At 35.0% G+C, this 25,978-nt stretch overlaps 1 protein-coding gene across 3 annotated transcripts; it reads right to left on the bottom strand.

The window, feature by feature from the left end:
* Positions 1 to 12,863: 12,863 nt before the first annotated feature.
* Positions 12,864 to 25,978, bottom strand: LOC148610172 (retinoic acid receptor alpha-like). Of its 3 annotated transcripts, XM_088542304.1 has the most exons (8): positions 25,854 to 25,957; positions 23,653 to 23,841; positions 20,454 to 21,071; positions 19,499 to 19,652; positions 17,428 to 17,741; positions 16,679 to 16,907; positions 15,662 to 15,895; positions 12,864 to 14,407 (listed from the first exon to the last, which is right to left on the bottom strand). In XM_088542304.1, exons 2-8 carry the CDS (start codon positions 23,704 to 23,706, stop codon positions 14,145 to 14,147), a joined length of 1,866 nt encoding a protein of 621 aa, XP_088398430.1. In that variant the 5' UTR covers positions 23,707 to 23,841; positions 25,854 to 25,957; the 3' UTR covers positions 12,864 to 14,144. The 3 variants fall into 3 exon arrangements, with proteins under 3 accessions (XP_088398430.1, XP_088398431.1, XP_088398432.1); XM_088542305.1 differs by lacking the exon at positions 23,653 to 23,841 and having other exon boundaries at positions 25,854 to 25,978; XM_088542306.1 differs by lacking the exons at positions 23,653 to 23,841; positions 25,854 to 25,957 and adding an exon at positions 25,534 to 25,746.

Raw genomic sequence — 25,978 nt, 5'->3', positions numbered from 1 at the left:
TACATATAATGAGCTGAATGATATAATCTGCTCATAGAACCACGAAGTTTTTAAAGAGCGTGTGCATATTTCGTAAGGTAAAAAGTATTAGCGAGGTGTGTGTGGGGGGGGGGGAGGGGGGCTTTGATCTTTCAATATTTCAATAGCAAAAAATGAATTATATTTTTTTCAGGCATATGGCAATGTTTTGTTTCGCCAGTCAACTTTTAAAATGGTCAAAATTTTGGAAAAAGTTTTTTACTGATCCATTGAATAAAACATATTTAAATTGATTCTATATTTTCCCCATCACTTAGCAAGACAGATTTTCAAAACAATATTGATTTCGGTTGCTGCTGTGGAATATAAGTAAAAATATTGCTCTGGTGCAAAAAAAATCTAAGCCCCTATTTTTCAGGATAAAAATGGTAACAGGTTTTAAGTGGAGGACGGGAGGAAGGCTATAGGGGTGTTAGAAACAGTAGAAAAGACAAAGTGGGTGGAAGAATGGGAAAGATAAGCACTTCCAATTCTACCCTCTTTAAAAAGGCGGATGCAGACAGATGCAGCCATTTCAAAGCGGGGAGATCAGCTACCACTGGTCGTCATGTTTGTTGCTAATATTTTTTCAAGTTAAACCCCGCGCAGGGGAGGGGTGGTGCCCGATGCACAAATCAATTTGTAATATCTAAACAATTGTAATACACCTTTTATTCCTTTCCGGCCATGGGTAGTTTTCGGCTACATTTCTTTCAAAGCATAACAGCAGAAGAGATGTACTTGCTTGTGTAAGGGCAGATCGCCGTTTCGGAGAGCTTATTGAGTGGAAATTGGGATGTTTCCCAGTGTGAACTTGTGCACGGTTAAACAATACTGTTTAAATATATGACTATATGTATGGTATTGACAAAAAATTACTGACTTCTTCAGAGCATAAAATTATACATGGTCTGACCCTGAGTGCTGAAATATTTAAAACTTAATCCTGCACTTTTCACAGAGGGAGTTGAGTGACGAAACACAATCAAAACACTATCTCCCCACATAAATAAATATGAAATCAACTAATGAGACCGAGGTAATTTGCTGTGTACGCGCAGACGAGCGAGAATGTACTGATCTTTGACTCCGTGAATGTCTTTTCACTTGGACAAAATGACATGAAGCATACCTACCCACAGCCAAAAGATTTCGTCATGATGACAATCACAATAAATTATCCTGGATAATGACCTTGCATATGGTTAAGGGAGGCATCTCACAATATTGTTTGCGTACAGAAATGCTTTTAAAAGGATGTTTGCTGCTCTTCTGAAGAATAATGAAGATTTCAAAGGGTTGTGAATTTTTTTCTTTTGAATAGTTCATGCTAAAAATATAAATAGAAAACTGTTGTTTTTGAGATATCAGCATTTGAAATTTTGGCGGGAAAAAGGGGACGTAGCTGATGTCCGACGGATATCAATTTTCCGACAGTACTATATTCTTTCGTACATGTTTTCTAACTGAGATTAGTTAATTATGCTCGTCTGCTTTTTGGTAGTGCCAATAGTTAGCTATAACAAAAGTCACTTAGTCGTTCGAGGGTTGGTGAAAGAAGGCTCCCTCGGGATGAGTTTTTACCAGTTGTGTTCATCTATGTATGTATTTGTCTTTTCTTCAATGGTTTCAATTTTTGTCGTCAAGACGTTAAGGGCTATGGTTTCTCAGCTAAACAACAATGAAAGAATCTAGGGTACTTTTAGACAAAAAAATAGAAACATTTTTTTCACACACACATCATTGTCATGTTCATATAAACTTTTATTTTTCTCGGTTACAAAAAAACAGATGTGAAATCTCTAATAATTGACTGCATTAACTATTTTTAGACCAAATGTATTTTCAGTCTTGGCAAAATTGAAAAAAAATGTGTCATCATTATTACAAGTATTTATCTTTTCATATCATGTTTTTTTTTAAATTATTGTAGAGTAATTCATTGTTTGATACTCAATTAGTTATTCAAAATATATTCACTTCTAAACTGTCATTTATGACAAAAGTATTGGTCCTAATGGAATGTAAGTAACAAATGACTGTTGATGGTGGGAAAATAAACAAATTCTTATTTTTGTTATAGATTCAAAACCAGAGGCGAATCCAGACACTTTGAAAAGGAAGGGTGTCAGCCAGGTTTCTTCAGAAAAAGTAGGGGACACTAGGAAATTATTTGCTAATTTTGTCAATTTTACACATGGAAATGACAAATTCTTCCAATAAAAAAGGGATGCCAAACCTCTAAACCCTGGATCCACCACTAAGTTCTTACTCTATTTTAATAATATTTAATATTACTGATATTGGTACTTTTAACTTTATTAATTTATTGTTCTTTCAGCCTACACTGTACCGTTTGACCGTCAAAGACTTGTGATTATTAAGGACAATATTGCCTAATGGTAAAAATTGAGGACTGTTTTATTCAATGTAATCGTGTATAATTTAAATTGAGCAAGAGAATTTATTTTTTAATATTTGTTTTAAGATGTATTGATTAGTTCAACATTTTGTTATGCTATACATAATTGCAAAAATATTTGAAACAATAGAATATCATTCTATCAATCCAAAAAATAACAAATGGTTGGTTCTTACTTCTCATAAATCAAGCATATCTTCACACTCATTCTGAAATATATATATATACTTAGCTGCATTTCAATCACTGAAAGGATATGAACATTGCTAGATAAGTTATTTTTTAGTTTGATTGTTGGGGTTTAACGTCCGAGCAGCAATATTTCAGTTATATTCAGACGATGAACATAAAATGGATGATAAAATGAACATTAAATGATGATGAAATGAAAAAAAGGATGGGACACAAGGATAATAGGGTCGAAAAGTTTTGATTGCCACTAGGAAAAGGGAGAGATGGGTAAGGTCGGGCAATTTAGCCTCCTGTGGCGGAGCGCAAAGGTTCCTACTCCTATCGAATACCACAGCAGGGTTCTTTTACGTGCGAGGAACGTGACATCTTTCCCAACACGGTGCACCACTATGGTTTGCGGTCAGGTTTTCCGTATTATAGCATGACAACCCCAGCATGTAACACGCCAGAGGTACCCCATTCCACCACATAAAGCACACATCCCAGTTGCTCTGTGGGCAGAGCGCCTAGCCCCCGCCTAGGTTTCTTAGCACTATTTAGTCGCCTTTTACGACAAGCTTAGCGCTGCTGCAGGCCTATTCTTTTGACACCCGGGCCTGCAAGGGGCGTTATTTCTTAGATTTTTATGTTTAATTTTTCTTCTATATGCTTTTCTTAAAGAAATTTAAACTTCCAATGGAAACACATACATGCAATCCCATAGGAAAATTGTAATTCCATGGGAAATAATAAATTATAGATTTTCCCATAGGAAAACTTGTTCCCACGGGAGGTCTAGTTTTCCTATGGGAAATCAGTTTTTCCATGGGAACACTTTACTTCAGAAGACAATATTTTTGTTGATGCATGCTGGAAATGACTTTTGCAAATAAAACTATTTAATTAAAAAATAATAATTGAAAATATTCCATACCATAGTTAAGCATCACAGATGTCACATGAAGTGAAAGCGAACACAATTCCGGAATTCGTCGGAAAAAAACTACAAAAAATCAAATTGTTGCTGCTTTTTTAAAACCGAGAATCGTTAACTATTGGACAATAGTGACAGAAAGCCAGTCTCACTTGTCACAAAATACACTATGGGGAGTAAACTGTCCGGATTGTTTTACGATCTAGTTCATAAATCACTGATGAACTGGATTACTTTTTTTCGTAGCTCTATCCTTTCAAGAGTTGCAGTAACTGTTCGTTATTTCTCGTGATATCTAACTAAAAATGTTAGCGTCACCTGTTGGGTTGAACTACTTTAGCCCGCGTATTACATTGTACTACAATTTTGGCAAATAATGCCAGAAAAAGTCTCCTTTCTGCATCCGAGTTTATTTTAGTATGGTGGATACATGTATGACCGAATAGTCACTATAAAAAATGTAGTTCGACTAGTTTATAAACACAACATGGGTGATCAAAGAAGTGGGGGTGCCTCGCTTCAACTAATTGTTGTTTTCAAATAAAATGCAACATATTACTGCATTGACTGCTCTGCAATAACTTAACAATGAATTAATGAGATTTCAATATACTATACATATATAGTTCACCAAAGACTGTTTACACCATAAGAGGGTATCCCCCCTCTTTTTGGACGTGGAATTTTAGTCATTTTTAGAGTGTACTTTAGACTTAGGCACACGAGTCCATGGGCGACATTTCAAAACAGCCGTACTTCAAATTTCATGGAAATTTGAATTTACCAAAATGTAAAATTGTACTTGGGACTTCACCCGAAACATGGAGTGTACTTTGGACTTGAAAGGGAATGGGGGTTTATCCCTCCCAATAATACATGAAGTAAATACTTATAATTACCAATACCGGTACACTTTACTTGACAAATCTAATCCCTAAATTCGCTTTGTTCACATTTGCTTTTCACGAATAATTGAAACGGTACATTTTCACCTCTTTAAACAAGACATTGCTGTTCGCTTGATCATTGTAGCACTAAATGCTCTTATTTTTATTTAGATGAACTAAATTGTCATTCATATATCAGAGCAAATTTCTTAAGCTAAACCCACTTATTGTCTCAGGAAATGACCGTATATTAACAAATACCGGCGTTAGAAAAACACGAATCCGCCGTTAGGGGGTTTGATACGGTGTATACTTTACAATTTCATTCACGAATTCATTTGAATTTTCATTCACAAAGAATGAACACTTTCCATATTGCGCAATCGCATGTCAATTTTTGGAACGATTTAAGTGCGGATAGAAGTCAACAAACATTTCCCAAATAATCCACTACAATAAAGCGTGTAATAGTTTACGTAGTATACACAATTTGAACGTTTTGTGTAGGTGGGTCCTTGCTCAGTTAAGCAGGCCATCTCGAGGTGATAGATGATATTTCCGGGTTAAAAACTAGATGCACTTTATGTTCAATTAACTTCTACTATTTGTAAACATTGCTGCGATACGCTTCCATTTATGCAGTTGCTATAGGTACAAAGCCACAAATATTTGATTCGATTTTTTATCGTAATTTATGTTCTATTTTAAATCATTTAGTACTACTGTCTATTGTACAACGTAAGGGTTTGGAATTCCGTCTCTCCACAATGATATGATGGGAAGGCACCAAGTCGGAAAATAGCTTCCAATCAAACAATTTAACCGTTTAGCATTGCAGGAATACTTTCGTAGCCCAAAGAAAAGCAATTACGTACATGATCTGTGTTATTCTTCAGAATTGGCTCCGAGACTTCAGTTGTAAATTCGTGAGTTACTCGGTAGATTATTGTAGAAAAGCATGAATTATAATCCTTACCAGTACACCAAGCACAACCAAAATATAGTGTTTTCTGTTTCTTCCTAAGTTTTTCACCGCTCTCCGCCCTTGACACTAAATAAGCTGAGAAAACTTTCGAATAATGGACTCTGCCCAATGTCATAAATTGTCAGAGAATGCTACAAAAAGTAGAAAGTGTGACTGAGTGGAAAGTGGAGAATGGTTTTCTTTCTTTCTTTCTTTCTTTTTATTTCTATATTTTTATTTATTATTATTATTATTTTTTGTTGTTGTTGTTTGTTTTGTTTCAGGACAACATTTCAAGGACCGTTCAAAATCTTTAAAAAAGCTTTTGACAAAGAAGAACAAGCCAAGTTTCATATATTACGGTATGTTTCGCTACTTTGCCTCTAACGCTAGAGACTGTGACCTTTGCTTGAACCTACAATTGTGGACTTCCCATTAATTTCTTCCGAATTTCGAATATAGCAGCCCTAAGCTTGTAATTGTGAGGCGACTAAATAGTGCTCAGAACCTTTGCCGGGGCTAGGGCGCTCTGCCCATAAAGCAACTGGGTTGTGTGCCCCAGGTGGTAGAATGGGGTATCCCTAGCGTGTTACATGCTGGGGTCGTCAGGCCATAATACGGAAACCCTGATCGCAAACCATAGTGGTGCAACGTATTGGGAAAGATGCCACGCTCCTCGCACGTAAAAGAACCCTTCTGTGGTATTCTTTCGGAGTAGGGACAATTGGGCTCCGCAACAGGAGGCTAAATTGCCTGATCCTACCCACCTCTCTCTATTTCCAGTGGCAATCAAAATTTGTCGACCCCATTATCCTTGCATCCCATCTCATTTTATCATTTCATCATTTCGTGTTCATCTTATCACCCATTTTATGTTCATCCCCTGAATATACATATAGCTGAAATATTTCTATTCGGGCGTTAAACCCCAACAACCTATCAATCAATCAATCTTGGTTTTGTGTGTGTGTGTGTGTGTGTGTGTGTGTCTTACTGACCTAGCTTACCTGTACAGTACATGAAGGAACATCAAGAAGACAACAGAGAAGGGCGTGTGCATAGAATGTATGTCTTCCGACCGTAAAGTGCGGCGTAAACGACTGTACGTATCCAAGGTTTTGGTTAAAAGTTCATCAACTGCAGATAAAGGTCAGGTCGCCTTAAACAGATCTTTGTTCTGATTGAACATAATACTGTAAGATTTAGTGCAAAGTTATCCTCATGTTTGGCCTACATCAGAATTATGTCAACTGTTTTCATTGAGCCAAGAATTTCACTTAAGTAGACAGTGACTCTTTCTCCGACTGGTGCTAGTAAGTTGCAAGAAGTTTAACCTGACACAATAATATGCGTACTCAAAACAAGGTCGAGTCTTATCTTATTTATCTCTCAGTGCTTTGTTCAATATATTTTATTTTTCTGAGCGCACAACTTTTCAATTCATGTTATCATCCTCGTTATTTTCAATACATCATACATTTATACAAAAACATGTTAACTTTTAATGGGAAAAAAATAAATGTTTCACGGGGCGCAGCTTGACACGACTGCAGAGGTTGAATAGTTGGGACTAGTACATGTATGGACACGCCATAAAATCTTACCAGATTCCAAAAGGTCCCTCTTCGATGGCTCATTTCTAAACGATTCATGCAATAACCACTAAAATCAATACCAACCTTCCTTGGATGGGATTGCACCTTGCACAATCTCAGAGATCCATTCACTTACAGCCAAGTTAATGTCCAAGCTTAAGAAAAATGCTTCTTTCTGACCCCTTTTTTCGTCCCTTATCCCCTAATGTTTCAAGCCCTGACCCCTAAAATCAATATAAGTCTTTCTTTTGTGGTAAAGCCCTTTGTGGTAAAAAGATCCAATTTTTGCGGTAGCATAAAATTACATGAAAATTCAATAAAAAGGGCAAGGATGAGGTATTTTGTTAAGCACTAAATTATATTTCCGTTATCAAAAGGAAATTCTCTGGACTCTGGTATAAAAAATCATGTTGTTGTCGACCAAAGACTGACCTATTAGAAGAAAAGCGTTCTTGTATTTTAGAAACGGTTTCAGGGATAAGTACAGAATAATCAAGGGAACCACGGTTATAGCGGTAATCAAAAGAATGTAATCCAGGACAAAGACCAGACATGAAAAACAGACATACACAACAAAGAACATGAAGTAACTAAAATAATACATACAAAGTAACAAAAGCAAATGAGCAACTCGGACTCGACTAAAAATGGGGGCATGGACCAGGTGCACCGGTAGGGTAAGCGTCCTCTGCTTTTCTAGAAACACGCACTGTGTTGCTCATAAAAAGTCAAGTCCGGGGTAGACAAACGAGGAAAGGTAAACTCAGACCTATTGAATAAATCAGTTTTCATGGCACAGATGGGTACACCATAACGAGTTCATGATGACAACCATAAAACTTCTGTAGTAATGACTTTAATCTTGTAGCAACATAACCCTAATTCCAGAAACCTACTTGTTAGAATTCTAGCGCGAAGAGCTACAGCTCTACCATAAATCCAAGAAAAAGTGTATATGATAAGTGATTCATGCATATTTTTAAATTACACAAAAATATTTTGATTGTAAATCATCCAGTAGGCCTCATAGAAACCATATTTGACAGTAAGAGGGCAAATGAAAGTTGGTCACTCTCAAAGTTTGGCTACTTACGTTTACAGAAAAGAACTGGAAAATGTTCATGATTTAAATGAGCATTAGAAGAGTTGTTTTTTTTAGGGCGTTGACAAATGTGAACAGTTATTTAATTATCTTTTAATTAACCCCTGTCTAATTTTTAGACAGACCCATACTTTAGGGGTATTGCAACACTGAGATTACCAAAAAAATCTCAAGAGCTGATGTTTTGGTAAGATCGGCATATATATTGAAGAGGGCGATAATAATATAATACTTGTACATGCATTAACCTTTAAGTTACTCGGTTTTAAGACATATACACCTCTAGACTTCAACTTAATGATCTAGTTGATGCTGAATTGTGAGGAAGGATTACAGACAAAAATTGGTGGCGTAACTATACACTGAATCTGGTAAGGTTGGAACAAATGTGTTATGAACAGTTTCTTAAAATATCTTGAGATAAGATCAGGCTGTTCGGCACCTTTCGGCAAAAAAAGGACTAATTTTAGGACTAAAAATAAGAAATATTTGGGTTAATTGATAGCCAAAAATGGGAATTTTATGACATAAAAGTGCATTGTAACTGACACAAAGGAAGTTTTCTGTCTTCCTTTCGTGTATTTTGTGAATTCCCGACCTGATTACCTGCGATGAAGAAAACATTTATAGACAATTAAGATGCACTCTCTTAATTACAAAACAAGCAGTCATTGAAACAAAAACTGCCAGCATAATTTAATTTTCGAAACTAAGACAGCAGTGAAGTAATATAAAAATTAAGGAATTCACACAAAAACCAAGGCTTTTTATCAATATTTTTAGGACCGATGGACAGTCTGTATAATGATGGATCATCCCTGCCTGGTTTTACACAATGTCAGACCCATACATAAGAATCTCAAGAGCTGGTGTTTGGATAAGATAGGCATATATTTTGAGCGGGCTATAATAATAATATAACACATGTACATTGTACATGTATTAACCTGACGCGGATTTAAGATGAATACACCTCTAGATTACAACATGGTGATCTAGTTGATGCTGACCTCTGGGGAAGGGTTGGTGGCGTAACATTACATTGAATATGGCAAGGTTGGAAAAGTATTAATAAAACAGCAAGATGATATTGTTCAAACAATACGGGGGAAGCAGTTGGTTCCGTAACAAAATGTTTTGCTGAAATCACGGTATGGATTAGAATTACGCCAAATACAATTTGACCCTATCTACATAAAATAAATCCATCTCGTCCCCACTCAAGTGGGTGCTCCTTCAATTAATTAGAATTTTAAATAAATTCTAAGGATGAGCGAAAAATGAGAAATCTCAAGGAAGAGTTCACGAATAAGGAGGAAGCTGGGTACGTGGGAGAAGAAGTTGTTAAGGGTCACAAGGATAAAGAGAGGTGGGGATCTTCTGTGTATGTGGTAAGGTATTTAAAGTCCACTTTTTGCCCCTGAAATATAGTTCCATGTCATACATGTGTACCTTATAATTATGCAAATGTTCAACAATTATTAAAACCTGTTGAATATTGTGGGCGTTTACACTAATGGATTTTAATAGCCTTATGTAATTTCAATGTTAAACTGTCTTTTTTTAACAACGCACGTTACGTGTCAACATCTTTGACTTGCATTCATACGTTATATTGCCAGTTTTAATTTTATTTTTTCTAAGGCATGCAGCTGCTAAAAAGGTAGAATGAATGCATTCTGTGTACAAATGCAGTACAGAAGTGCAAATACCTTCGAACAGGCGCTGATCATCAGATTCTAGAGTGGGGTATAGCAAAAATGTAGATGACAGGCTTATATTACAAAATTTTCAAATACGGGGTCCAACTACAAAAAACCCTGAATATGCCAAAGGACAAGGGAAACCGCAAAAAAACATAGGAAGAGGGCGCATGGACCGACTACATAGAAAGTGTAAACGTCAGGTTTTTTTTGTCTGAACAAATTTAGTGGTGCTTGACATGTGCATGGGTGCATGGCAAAGACACGTAGAACATAAGAGGATACGAATGTAATTTTCTTCGCTGACATAATAATCTACTGACGTACCACTCCGCTAGCTTATCAAGGAGGTCAAAAAATAGCACTACTTACGAACAACTAACGAAGCTCTAACCAATGCATTGAGCTAATCGAGTTAAATTCTGAGTCAATCTCTTGCACAGAATGTATATTCGCTATTTCTAAGCTTAACACCTCTGCCACATTCAGTGTTAAACTCAACCCTTAGTACAAATTAGGACAGTGCACCTGAAACAGTTGCACAGATTTTTAATAAGATTAATTGTTTCACATCCTGTACAGCAGAACCTAGCGGAATGTTACAAAGGAAATCAGGTTGCGGTTATAGATCTGCGGGGTAGATTGGTTCTGGGTATGGCTGAGTTCAATCAAAGTGCTGTTAGCACTGGAGGTTTCTTTAATCTTGTGAAAATAGTAATACACACCCAATCTGAAAGATAACCTGATGTAAAATAAAACTGTAATAATCAATTTGCGCTTCATATATAATATGGAACTTTTTTTCTTAAATGTTTAAACTGAATGTTAATATTTAATATATATTAACCTGTAAACCTTTGGAATAGTTCATGTGCGAGATCCATCCCCACAGACACCGTCTCATGTTTGAGATTTTTACGTAAAAACGAATTATTTGCGTCAAAATTTAACCATTTCATATTTTTGACAGTAAACATAGTAATGTTTACTGAAAACCTACCGTAAATTTTACAAATTCATGTGGGAGAGTCTAAATTTTTCATAGATTTTGTTTGAGTCTCCTCCAGAATGGGAGGATAAAAAATAATATTTAAACAGTAGCCAACTTCACACACATTAATTTTACAAACTTTGTTTATTGATCATTTCACTTTTTTCAAAGTTTTTTAAACTGTCCAAAAATTAATTTGCTATTAAAATAACAATTCTGCTGAAGAAATAATTTCCTAGATGAACATTAATTTGAATTTTGCCACCAATTTTACTTGGTTAAAACTATTGCGCTTCATTTCCTGTTTTCAATTATAAAATATGGATGAAATAAAGAAAATTCCAACTGATTCGTGTGTAAAATAGAACATTCTTAACATATTTAATGCTTTTTGACACATTTTGTAAAACATAAATTTGCTTACAACAAAATCATTATAAAACATCTTTCAAGTCCAAAAAGAAGTCCCTTAAATCCTCATTTGATTAAAAGTCTACACCTTAATTTTATTAGTAGCAATGATAGAATATCAGATAGCTGAGTAATTGCCTGAAAATATTTACTAATTTTGAAAAAAAAAATTTAATTGATAACTAGAGGCTCAAGAGAGCCTGGATCGCTCACCTGATTAACCATTTGCTTATTTGGAAAACTTGAGGAATGAGACAGGCTAAGTTAAAATCAACTAAATTGTCAAATGCAAGAAATGCTTTTCATAGCAATTTCATGACCTGAATCAGAATTTTGCTAAAGGCAACAATTTTTGATTTTTTTTTCAAAAACCAGTCTTATGACCCCTAAGTTCCATTTTTAGTATAGGCAGCCATATCTATTCACGGATTTAAAATCACAACAGTCATTTTGAGCACAATACACTAAAGAACTATTATACTTATTTTCATTCAATGATCTTAAATGCTTTTAGAGACAAAGATTCTCAAAGTTGTACATGTGAAAAAAAAAACAACAAAAAAACTGTTTCAGGGGCTGTAACTCCTACATTAGTCAATGAATGGTTTTGAAAATTTCGGCATAGGTCCTTTTCATGATGCTTAACAATTTTACCCTATGCCAGAAATTTGCTAAAGGCAATGGTTTTTGAGTTATTTGCAAAAAACTGCCATCTGACTCTTATGTTCTATTTTTAGTAACGGCGGCCATGTTTTTTCATGAATCAACAATCCCAATAATAATTTTGTATGGGATACCCTAAGGAACATATACGCCAACTTTCATTGAATTCTGTGCAATTGATTTTGAGAAGATTTTCAAAGTTGCACATGCGAAAATGCAAAAAAACTGTTCCAGGGGCCGTAACTCCTACATCAGTCGACCAATCGTTTTGAAAATTTTGGCATAGGTCCGTCTCAAGATGCTGAACAATATTATCCTTGCCAGAAATTTACTAAAGGCAACGGGTTTTTTTTAGTTATTTGCAAAAAACTGCAATCTGACCCCTATGTTCTATTTTTAGTAACAGCGGCCATGTTTTTATCATGGATCAAAAATCCCAAAAGTCATTTTGTGCAGAACACCCTAAGGAACAATCAAGCGAAGTTTAAAACCTGTCAGACCAGTAGTTTCAGAGAAGATTTTTTTAAATTTGTCCACGACGACGACGACGGACGCCAAGTGATGGCATAAGCGCACTTGGCATTCGGCCAGGTGAGCTAAAAAGGAATTACAAAAGAACTACATTCTGTGTAGTGTTCAGAAATAGTAGAGAAGTTCCTGACTTGAACCAGTGATTCTTAAGAATCAAAAACCCAAAAAGCAATAGCTAAAATAGTTCTATATATCAGTGTGAGATAAATACTGTAATCTGATTGGTTAAAATAATTTTGTTATATCTCAATGGATAAAAAAATATTGACACGCCCCTATTCGGTTAAATTCAGAGCTACTTTTTTCATGTTTAAAGATAAAAATATGTTTTAAAATTAATTTGTAAGAATTGGCTATGATAAAAATTTTGTCTATAATTGAAAAATTACATAAATTTTCCATGTGTGTATTTTATGTATTGCACTTCGCGCAATAAAATCAAATCAGACAGGATTAATGAAGTTTAAAAGATAAAACTATAAATCTTTAATATATCTGATATAAAAAAAAACAAAACACAACACAACAAAAACTGAGCTTAACAAAGATTTGTGGTAGGGTAGATCATATCTTATACACTGCATATACTTAAGTGTGTAACTTTTTTTTTACTTTACCCGACATTACATACATGTATTTATTTCATAGGTACATTGTAGATGCGAATGGAATATCAATACTTTAAGCGGAAATACAATAGTATAAAAGTAAACAAACCTTTTTTTTAACAAAGAGTGAAAAATTTATTTTCTTATTGTACAAGATGTGATCTAACATGAAATAAACAGTGTTTAACAAGTACAAATAAATACTCTCAAAATTATTATGCAATAGATCCAACCCTTGGTCATGTTACATGTATATACCTTAATTTCAGAAAAAGTTCTTTGTATACACAATTAACGGACTTAGAAGAAATATATTAAGACAATCAACACTAAGGTGTTGTGGGTCATTTTCATATCTACTTTGGACAGTAGTTCATTTCTACTACTTTTACAATGAAAACGTTTCTATCTTGCCGATTATGTATTATAGCTTGTAGCTAAGGTGGCAGAATTATGACCTTTTGATCCTTCCTTTTTAATACTCAAGGCCGGATTAAACACTTTAAAAAGGGGGTGCCAGACAAGATTCTCAGAAAAAGGAGGGTGCTAGGAATTTTTTTGCAATTTTTGGTCAATTTTACACATAAAAATGACAAATTTTCCAATAAAAAGTGGTGTGCTAACCCCCTGCACAACATCTGGATCTGCCACTGAACGAATTACTGCAATCCTGTGCTTTTCTTACTTAAATAAAGTGAACACGTGTAACTGTGCTTCTAACATCAAAAACACATATATAGATTGCCACCACTAACAAAAAAACTAACAGGAATGCTGAAGTACCTTGTGTGATGGTTCCTTGCGTTTACAACTTGCAAAAATTCAGTATGACCGTTGCATATCGCGTGCAATGAACTGCGAAGACTGGACAGAGATATCATACCTCACGATAAAATATCAATCAAAGAACCCAACTTAATGTGGACATATTTGATATTTGGTTGTTTCTATTTATGGTTAGGTCGTTGTCTGTTTCCAGTCGTCTGCGCAGGTCACTTCACGCAACAATGCAACCGTACTTCTGATTTTTGTCATGTTGTATAGGGGACTGAACATGTACATTCATATACTACTAGTACTCCGTTTTGATTGTCCAAAGTTTCACTTGAAAGAATACATTGATTCTTTTTTCTTTTATTTAAAATTAAGCAGACCGAGGTGGATCATCCGGGTTTTTAATCATTTCCAAAACCAATGGATGTTCCTTCATCACAGGCCATTTTGACCTAATTTTATTTGCTTCTTCGCCAATTTCAGTCACGTTGCGCAAAAGACTGAATTTGTCAAAGATTTTCCACATTCTGCATTCTGGATTTTCGCCGTTCTTCCTGAAAATGTACTTCAAGTTTTCTATAAGGTTCCATTGAATTTTGTCTACCTTTTCAGGCTCCTCTAATGCAAATCGATCTAAAAAAAATACAGCAAAATACAATACAAAGGCTGAAGGTTGTACTTCACTTTCACTTTACTTTAAATTAAAAAAACACAATTAAATTACACAACTACATTAATTTCAAAACGATCTTACATAGTTTTTTTTTATAAACAAAACCGAATAATATTACTGAATGTGAAAATAATCGACTAATGAAACTGAATGTCACTAAAATTTGAATGACACAGATAAATGTCAACATAATAGACTGACATTAGTTACTAAACGGAATTAATCTACTGAAGGAATGAAAAGCCCCCAGAGCTTAACATGTTATTTGTTAACTGTACTCAAAATAAAAATTACGTACTGACACTATAGGGTTATTGCAGGAATACTGGTGAATATTCTGCTAGGGACAATATTCACCAGTATTCATGCAATAACCCTTTTATTATAAAGTAATAAATATTTCAGTTAACATTATACTAATGTGTTGGGTATAATACATTTGACAACGTTGTATGTGTTTTATTGCACTAGTTCAAATATGACGCATAATAAATATATGAACGAGTGCAATATGAATTTATGAATGTTTGATAAATTGTAGTAAAATTGAAAGGAATGCATTTTTTGTTTGTATTATTTGAAAGAAAAATAGAATCACAATAACTGTCACCAAACACGGAAATATGTTGACTCATATAAAGAGGTCACTGTCATTTTTATAGCAACCTGTCAATATCCGGTTCAGCCATTTTTTTAGCAGACGACAAAAGTGCAATAAATTTAAAAACGTATTCGGAAAAAGGAGATTCCAGAAAAAAGTAGTACCAGGCTTTTTATTTGCTCGCTTTTGTCCATTTTTTGCATGAAATTAACAAAATTTTCAAACAATGGGTTCCGACTCCGAACCTCCACCTTTGGTTCGTCACTGCACTCCTCTGATATTTCAATGATCATGATTTACAGCTGCATGTATGGACTATAATAAGTCTATTTTACCAAGTTGCTGCTAGCCTAATACTTTGCCTGTTCTGTAGTCAAAAAGAAAACTACTCCAGCAATGATAGAGGTTGTCTGGCAAGCTATTTTCTGACTTGGTGACATCCTATACGGAATTCCAACTCTTATGTTGTAGGAGTTAATGAAAACGTGTACTGTTATTTTGACTTGGGTTCATTTAAACAAAAATTCAAATGCTATGAATTCAAATGCCCTTGAGAGTGTATTTGAAAGAGTGTTTTTACCTGGCGAGAGGGTAAATTATAAAATTAACATACCACTAAACATAAGAACAATACCCCTGGCTAAAGTCATCTCTTCTACAGTGAACTTAATTTTCTGCATGATATCAGCATACTCAAAGATTTTCTCAATAAAATAGGGGTCAATGACTTGGGCCATTTTAGACTTATGGACTCCAACACAATCTGGATTGTTTACAGTTGTAACAATTTGTAGTTCTTTGTTGAATCGAGTATGATGACCAACAAATTGAAATTCTGAAAATGAACCTGCAAAAGACAGTGGATATTTCGCTTATTTAAAAATATATTGGGAGTAAAACCAAACATATTACAGGGTTAAAGATGGTATGGTCTCGTATAACAGACAGTCATATTTGGTCATGGATAACAGTATTTGGCTGGGGTAACGCCAAAGCCCGAAACAGTTTGGATGAAGACTTTATACGGGAATGTATGAAATACCACATTCTATGATTTCATGATTAACCAGTTGTGTAAAAATGAAGTCTAAATACAAGATTCACGAAAGAAATATATTATTGTTTCTCCAAAACAGACATGATATCTCACTGAAGTAAAGGCGAAGTCAAATCAATGCTAAAACAAACCCAAACCTCATTTGGATCAAAATTTAAAATTGTAATTTCCTAAATTATACACGAGGCAGTTTTGGCGAAGTTACCAATCGTCCATCTGAATAAATGGCAAATTTTAAGTCCGTGTTATGCATTCGGGTCATTCGAAAGAGTAATCATAAATTATCAAGGAAACCAAGATTCTTGCGGAAGTCGAACGATTTTAGAGCATATCGTATTCGTGCAATTTCGGTTGAAAGTAAGCCAAAAAATATTTGACGATTAGTGACTTTGAAGACTTCAGTCTTTGATTTTTTAATTTCACTCCGAATTGACTGGTCCTTTCTTTGAATCACTGTTAGAAGTGTAGCCGACTTTGAACCTATTTAATTTTTTTTTCTATTTTTGTTGGAAGTTCTTCTTAAGCAGTCTGCTCTCAAACCTCTGTAATCATGTAACTAGTATAAACACATACCTTTCAACAGTACTTGTTGATCCTTGATGGTTAGATCACTAAAACCAGGAATGCGCCTTGCAAATTTAACCATATTTCTAATTCCTTCTTCAAGCTTTTGGGCAGATTTGCTCATTAGAACTTTTCTGTCATCGAGTTCTAGGCCGGTTATAGATTGAAACTCTTCATAAACACTTTCCGGCAAAGCACTTAAACTTCCGAAGATTTCTAATTGCTGTTGGTGTATTTTCTGCAAAATGAAATGTTATATATATATATATATATTTCATTATCCCTTCTTATGTTTCTATATATGTCCATACGTGATTCTGATACAAGTATAATTAAAATAATTACCAGTAAGTCAGTCAGCAGTAATCAAAATGGATTGTATGTACCCTTACCGTGAAATGAAGGGTCGTAATCATGAATGAATTGTACCATAATCATGATTTGTATGGTCGTAATCAAGAATATTTACACCGTAATCATGGCCCACATGGCTCACGACTTGTGTTGCTTTTAAAATAGATTGTATATGGGTTATATCCGTAAGTACGTATCATAAAATGCATATACTCTCCTACACACCTATATTTTATTTATTTATATATATATTTTTTTTAATTTTCATGTATCTTTTAATTTCTCTCACCGCCTAAATATAGCTGAAATATTGCTGCTCGGGCGTTAAACCCCAACAATCAATCAATCAATCAATCAATTCTCTCAACATTTTACCCTCTCAATATATAATAAACGTTACTCACAAAAGCAGCCTGTTGCTGCTCCAGGAGTCCATTCGGTTGGAAACTTAAATGTAAATCGGGTATAAGTTCCAATTGTATGGCTATCAGTTCATCAATTAAGTGGTCAACTTCGGGCATAGGCGAGAAATTGTCCTCTTTGACTGTAGAATCGGCCGCCACGGTCTTGCTAACCGTCTTTGTTTTATTTTTAGATGTGTTTATTTCACTGCTAGTAGCTGTGTTAATTTCATTGCTGCCATCTTTTTGTTTTAATTGTTTTACTTCTGTAATGTCTCTGGTTCTTTTCTCGTATGTATAACGACCAATTTTTATTGCTGAAAAAAATTAAAATAGTTTTTTTTTTCTATTCGTTAATTTTGTTTTATTCCCCATGTGCCTTGTCATCTTGCTTTTATATTAAAAAAAATAATTAATTGTATAGATTGCTATTACAAGACAAGACAAATTACATGTTGAGTTCATGTGTGATTGAAACATTCCATTCAACTGAGGCAAAATAAATGTCTTGTTCTTGCTACCAGCGACAGAAGCTAGGGTAAGTAGGTAGAACAATTATTTTATTTTTCAAAAACCTTTTACATCGAGTTCATGTAGAAACAATCTAGACTTTAATAGTGCTTGAGCTAAAATGGCCATACAATGTTTAAGTAGGCACAAACAACAAGGGTATCTAGGGTAGCAGGAAATAGACATTTTATTATTTTTTTTGCTTTAGTATTCTATGTTTACATTAACTAGACATTGCCCCTAACAGGGCTAATACCCCAGCAGCTTGTTGAGCCCTGTACATTTGGGGACCAATGTGGACACACGATTCATATTGGACTTAATTTCTATGGGGATAGACTAAGCATTTTTGACACACAATTTCTGCCATTCTAAAACACCCAATTCCAAACAGAAATCAGTAGTATTTTTTTTTGACAACACAGTAACAGAATTTGACTGCAAATTTACAGTAAACATTAACTCCTGACAACATGTGTACACCGTAATATGGTAATCTAGTACTCATTACAATCCTACAATTCATTGAGGACTTGCGAAGTTGCATCAGACAAAACTTTTCTGAAAAACACTGATGTTCAACAGCCGTCAATTCTACAATTTTTGTCCAAACATAAACTTATGACAATATACACATCCCAATATGGTTATTTAACATCATACTTCATGACAATCCTGCGAGTCGTTGACTGAGGAGGAGTTGCGGACAACACAAGAGACCAAGTTTTGCTGAAAAACGCCTTAGTTCATCAGTTGTCATTTCTACAATTTTTTTGTCTAACATCCCAATATGATAATTTAACACTCCATCAACTTTCATTACAATCCTACAGTCGCGGACAATGCGTTTTGTTGAAAAACGCAAAAGTGAAGTCCACCAGCTGTCATTTCTACAATTTTGCCTTAACTTAAATTCCTGACACTAGAAAATTCCTGCTTAGAAAATAGCCGCAGACATACAGAGGGACAGACAGACACGTGAAACCTATTTCGTTTGCGGGGGTATAAATACATGTATTAGCATGTTTCAACTGTAATAAATACATTGACTTTCTCAAATAACCAAATTTATCAAACAATGAAATTCAGTTCTGCCTCTTAAAAAAATGATCAAATTAAAAAAAACAGAAGTTCTGGTCTAACTGGCTTTAATTTCATCTGACGGTCGGGTTGTACATGTGTATATAGGATTCACTATAAATACACACTGAATATGTATTATTCGCACAAGGTCTGACAGTATTGTAGAAATGTAAGACCTATCCATTTCAATCTGTAGCTGTGTTAATTGAATATATGTATCAATTTCTGTAACTATGCATGGGCCTATAGGGATTGTGAGCCAAAAAAAAATTCTATTGTCAATATCAATTTAAAGCATCATTTGACAGCAGGGTAATCGACGAGCTTGTCATATTTTGTGTACTTCAATTAGGTAGGGCTTGGGATAGAACAAAAGAATTGACCCTGTGGATGTGTACATTAAGCATGTGAATTATAACTACATTGTCCCGCAGCTAACACGAAATGGTCTATAATATTAAAAACATAACAAGATCATTACCGCCATGAGCCATCCCCACATCTAGACACTTCCGGTATCTACAATAAGAGCACATCGTCCGTTTCCCCGTCCCCAGTTTACAGTTCCCATCCTTCACACACTTATACACCTCGTTTTTCTGCTCAATCTTTACAATACTTCTTCTAAAGAATCCCTGAAATGTTCAAGAAATTATGTCGACGTAACACCCCATTGTGCACAGCATAAAATGGCATACATGCACGTAACATGTAAAATGCAATAACTTCAAATACTGGTTATGCTTAGCGGATGCACACATCAAAATCTGTGTTTTAACGGGTACACACTAAAAATCTGTATTGGGCACATATACCGCAAAAGTGTGTTTGCCAAATAATTGCTTTAAGGCATCAAAATAACCTCATTACTATAACATGTACAAGTAATGTATACCGTGCACCATACTTACATGTAATACATACAAAATAAAATCGTTGTCCTTCCTTTGTCTGCTAGTCGCATTTCAATGTTTTAGCTTTTTCGCGGTATTACTTAGCTGTACACACGTTCTATTTCCAAAACCAGCCGATATAAAATTATTAAGGATTTTCAATTGTTTATAATTTTCCAGATTCGAGACTACAAAAAGTTGAAGAAAGACTATTTTGTATTAGTTCTATATACATGTACATCAACAAGTAGTCACAAAATATAGTCTAGTCACAGCTGAACTTAGCCGCCGTGTATGGCCATCCTTACCAAATTAAGATTGCAACTTTGTATTTACTTCGCTACTGTTATGTCAATAATAGGCTTTGTTCACTTAGATATGTTCATTATTTTATAGTATTTTCTAAATATCAATCAAAAAAGCCTCTTTTTTTTTTACAATAAATGATGATGACTGAAAGAACATATGAATACATATATATTCTGACATTATTAAAAAAGAGTGCATTTAAAAAAAATAGTATAATTATCTTTAAAATGTTACCTTGCACGGCTCGCACGTGTTGGCACCATAGTGCAATCCAGATGCTTTCTCGCCGCAAACCCTACAAGGCGGAAGCATATCGGCGTCTGGAGGTTTATTCTTCCGATGTTTCTTCTTCGGTTTTTCCACTGTTTCGGATTTCTTCCCGGAATTTGAAGTGTCGAGTTGGCTGTCCTCTGTAGTGAGATCAATGGTAGCAACAGGCGATTGCGAGCTTGAAGTACTGCCTGGTGATGGTGATAGCCCGTTTGTCATGGTATTAGCTGCATGATACAGTGACAATTCGCTCGCTAAACGCGGCAACAAATTATTGGATGGTGACTTAGAATCCCTAGTCGAATGTACAAGTAAGTCTGTGAAACAATGCTGTCCGTCCGAATCTTGTGATGATGTGAATCCTGGAGACGCTTCCCCAAACGAAGTTCCATGGTAACTCGATGTGGCTTCAGAACTTGAGGATGCACAAGTGTCTGATGAAGGACTGGAATCAGACTGTAACGTCATGGAAAGTGCTTTGAATACAACAGGAGCTAGACAATCGAGGCTTTCTTCACTTCCAGGGGAGATTGGCAGAGCAAGATCAAACATATCTCCTATTACCGCTTCAGCTTGTTCCATCTAAAACAAAATTTGGTAAGTAACTGAACACTTATTGAATTGATTGATTGACTGTTGGAGTTTAACGTCCGAGCAGCAATATTTCAGCTATATTCTGGCGATGAAATTAAATGAATGATAAAATGAACATGAAATGATGAAATGAAAAATGAGATGAGACACAAGGATCATGGGGTCGACAAATTTTGATTGCAACTGGAAATAGGGAGTTTTGGGTAGGATCGTGCAATTTAGCCTCCTGTGGCGGAGCCCAGTGGTTCCTACTCCGATAGATGACCACAGAATGGTTCTTTATCGGAACACATACCAAAAGTATTCCTTTATACGCATGTGACTAACAACCAATATGGTGGATCAAACATAGCCCTCTACTTGCGATGAGCAGTGTACTTTTGGAGATTCTTTTTACTTTATTTTCCTCTTAACCTAATGAGATAATGATTCCATATTTATCATACCTTCCGCGAAATTTCGACAAAATTCGATAATCAGTTTTAGAGATGTTGCGTATACACAGTAACAATTAAAAAGGACAGACAGATGAACGCAGAAAATTAAATAAAGTGGTAATTTTATGATGTGAATGAATGACCAAAAACAATGCACCACGTCAATAAATCCTGACAGAAACTACAAGAGGATACTGTCAAGCCAAACTGGCGGGTCCAATGTGGTGCCGAGTGCTGGGACCCTCGGGGTATGTCTAAACACCGCAAGACCGGTCATATTGCACATAGACCCATAAGGTGACATCTTTCCGAGGTAAAAGTGCTATCCTTGGAAAGGTTATTTAAAAATACGTTTATTGTACTGAATTTAATATAATAATAGTCATTGAATCATTCACTATTTAGTCTTTTGTGCAATTTCCCTGGCACTTACCGGCAATCACGCGAGTGACAGACCGTGGCCACGGCTCTCGTGTCCATTGGTCGTTAATTAGTCAATGATGCGTGCAGTATTGACCGATCAAGCTTGGGTCTGTTGATTTTGTTTATTAGTGATAATTTTATATAAAATATTAATTATGTTCAACTTCTGTACATTGTTTCGTTAGTCTTTTAAGTTAAAAAAAATAATGCAAGAAAAATGTTTTAAAAACATGTGTAAAGCCTTTGAAAATTAACTCAGTTTGAGTGATAAAAGTAAATGCATATAATATGCCAAAATAGGATACGAAATCTTTATTTATTTATAAAGTTTGATACACATGCATCATAGTTTTGTTACTTCTACTTTGAAAAACTGTTATATGCATGAGACCTTGGTTTCTGCTAAGTTAAAATTCGTTCATTTAAGTTTTCATCTAATCACTCATAAATTCCACTCTTCAAATAATTATAAACTGTTAACCCACGACAACACTGCCCTGAACGAGCCTGGTTTTGATTTTATTGGACCTGGTTTCGATAACGCAAGATGGCGGATAAACACTTTGACGAAAGATAGGTGTCTTATATATCTTTCTGGTACGCCCTTATGCATACTTGTAACTGCTTCAAATTGTAACGCACAAACATCAATGATATTCCAACAAATTATCAACAATACTGGAATACGGACGAAAATGCCTTTGATCTCAACAGAACATCGATTGAAATCTAAATTCTTGGTTATTGTGAAAAAAACGAAATCAAGCGGAGGGTCGAGCATTCTTTCCATCACTCCATCTTATATGCGCCCTTATTTTTGAATGAAACCGTTGTCTATAATAATTTCATTCAGGCAAAAATCATTCCAGTATAAATAAATAACAGTTAATTAAATACAAATTAATTTAAGATAAATACTGTAATCTGATTGGTTAAAATAATTTTGTTATATCTCAATGGATAAAAAAAATATTGATACGTCCCTATTCAGTTAAATTCAGAGCTACTTTTCTCATGTTTAAAAATGAAAATATGTTTTAAAATTAATTTATAAGAATTGGCAATGATAAACAAATTTGTCTATTGAAAAATAATATAATTTTTCCATGTGCATATTTTGTTTATTGCATATCGCTCAATAAACAATATGCACATGGAAAACTACAAAATTTTTATCATTGCCAATTCCTAAATAACTAAAGATATATGGAATTTACAAAAGAGCGAAGGACCTTGATTAGATCAATCAATCATTCAGTGACCTTGAGCACTTTTCATTGGAAAAGTTTCCGGTTTAGATGAAAAAAAATAGAGACCCGGTTTAGACCTTCCAGGTTCTGAGATCCAATCATTTATCTAATATGGATTTACATTAGTTCTCGTCAACCTCGAAGAACGAACTCGACCCTCAGCCAACCTGCATCCCCCCACAAACACACATGCTTTTCTCAACAAACAATTTTAAACTATATCACACAATCATTTAGATATGTTAACAATTCAAAATATTATCTGAATGTGAGAAGCTTAAAAGTTTATACTCCCAAATAATTATTTTTTACATCAAGTTTCCCTTCTTTTGATTTATGACTCGCAATTCATTGAATGGTTTATATATACAGCCAGTGGCGGATCTAGGAAGGGTTCTGGGAGCTCGGGCCCTCCTTTTATTAAAAAAAAATTATGAAAATTTAGCAAATGAGACTAACCTGTCTTTGGATTTGAATCCCTTCCCTATTAATTTCTGAATCAGCTTTGTACATTCTTCACAATATAATGAAGGTGATAAAAAGACTCACTGCATGTGCTCTCTAGTGGTAAATTACTGAATAAAGTAGCCCTTCTTTGAGGATTTAGAGGGTTAAACCCTGCCTTTTTCGAAAAATGATGTTAATTTCCTGCAAAATATGGCAAAACAAGAGTGAACAGCCTCCAACCACCTTTTTTCTAGAACCCACTTGGAACAAAACCCCCTTTGCCCAAATCTCTGGATCTGCCACTGGAATGTTATTATAATTGGTTAGGTACTAGCTGTGGTTAAATGTCGCTTTTATTTGGAAATTACATGTTACTATTTGAATCTTATATCCTCTGAGAAAAAAGGGAGTTCAGAAAGGATGAAACTGATAACTAATTCTTCTTCAAAGAGGGACAGAAGGGTAGTTCCGATCCAAAAAAAGTAAAAGGACAAAATTTTGCACATAACTTACAAATTTATATTTTCCAAAAAAAAGGGTCCAACGCACGTACGCCCAGCTCTGAATCTGAAACTGTATATAACATTATGATATATTGACTAAGGGTGTGCATGGGTAACACTGTGAGGACAGGGACAAGTAAATCTTAAATCACACTCCGTCCAGTGTGGTGGACGTGTTTTTCAACAAACGGTCGGCATTCCAATGGGAACAAATCGTGCTCCTTTACTTGCTGACCTATTTCTTCACTCTTATGAGGCTGACTTTATAGCTGATCTGATCTTCGAAAGAAAGAATATCGTTTGGCTAGATCCTTTAATCTCAGTTTCCGCTATATAGATGACGTATTATCTTTAAACAATCCTAATTTCGGGGATTTGATATATTGCATCTACCCCAAAGAACTTGAGATAAAGGATACTACAGACACTGTGAAGTCAGCCTCATATCTTGGCCTACACTTAGAAATCGATGGTAAAGGAAAACTACTGACCAAACTATACGACAAACGTGATGACATTTCATTCAAAATTGTCAACTTTCCTTTCATCTGTGGCAACATCCCTTCAGCACCTGCGTATGGAGTGTTCATATCACAACTCATACGTTATTCCAGAGCTTGCATAAACTACGCAGACTTTTCGTATCGCGCTAGAACTCTAACAAATAGGCTTCTGGAACAGGGTTATGTTGCTACAAGATTGAAGTCATCACTACAGAAGTTTTATGGTCGTCATCATGAAATCGTGGATCCATCTGCTCCATGAAAACTGATTTATTCAACGGGTCATAGTTTTCCTTTTGTCGTTTGTCTACCCCGGACTTGACTTTTTATGAGCAACTCGGCGGGTGTTTCTAGAAAAGCAGAGGACGCTTAAACTACCGGTGCACCTGGTCCATGCTCCCAGTTTTTAGTGGAGTCCGAGTTGCTCATTTGCTTTTGTTTTTTTTGTATGTATGATTTTAGTTACTTTATGTTCTTTGTTGTGTATGTCTGTTTTCCATGTCTGGTCTATGTCCCTGGATTGCATTCTTTTGATTACCGCTATAACCTTGGTTCCCTTGATTACTCTTCCATAAATCCTTCACTACTTAAAGTTAATATTGACAAATTTTGGCATGGAAATGGAAGGCACTTTTAATACAAAAAATGCTATTCGCTCATCTACATGTATAAAAGAAATCAATGGCGGATCCAGAGAGAAGGTGTTGGGGTTGACACCCCCTTCTTATTGGGAAATTTGTAATTTGACAAAAATGGCAAATAATGTCCTAGCATCCCCACTTTTTGTAAGGAATCTCGGCTGGCACCCTCCTTTTCCCTGGAAGGAAGATGTTTTAACAAACCGGAAACGATTTTAAAATATACGACATTTTTATGCAACTGCTTACCTTTCAGCTCAAACTATAAACTGACTGCGTAGATAGATAGCTTTCCTCATTAGAATATAACTAAGGAAAATATATTTTTCAATGTCAGTTGTTTTCATAGAAACACAACATTTCTGTTTTGGTGTACATATTACACAAATACTCAAATCATATGGCCGATCGATCATAACAATCTAAGGTTAATTATTAGGACGTTCTCTCCAAGTGACTAATAATCAGACCATTAATAAACACCCACTGATTCAGAACCAGTTATTTCGAAATCTATTTAAAGTCATATACAAAACATGTGTATTGAAATATCTTAAAACAAGACTTACCGGCATTTTGTTTGTGTGGTAGTGGTCTATCTCCGAAAACTTTATTATCTCGGCCGAGATTTCTACATGTACCTGTGTATGTAATTAGGGAATATCACAAAGAAAGGGGAAGGAAACAGATAAAC

Source organism: Perna viridis, chromosome 8 (assembly GCF_037379345.1).
Source record: "Perna viridis isolate PV_CMFRI_1.1 ecotype Kerala chromosome 8, ASM3737934v1, whole genome shotgun sequence".
NCBI classification, from domain to species: domain Eukaryota; kingdom Metazoa; phylum Mollusca; class Bivalvia; order Mytilida; family Mytilidae; genus Perna; species Perna viridis.
The sequence above is the reverse complement of the archived record's forward strand: the minus strand, read 5'-3'. Positions and strand labels throughout refer to the sequence as shown.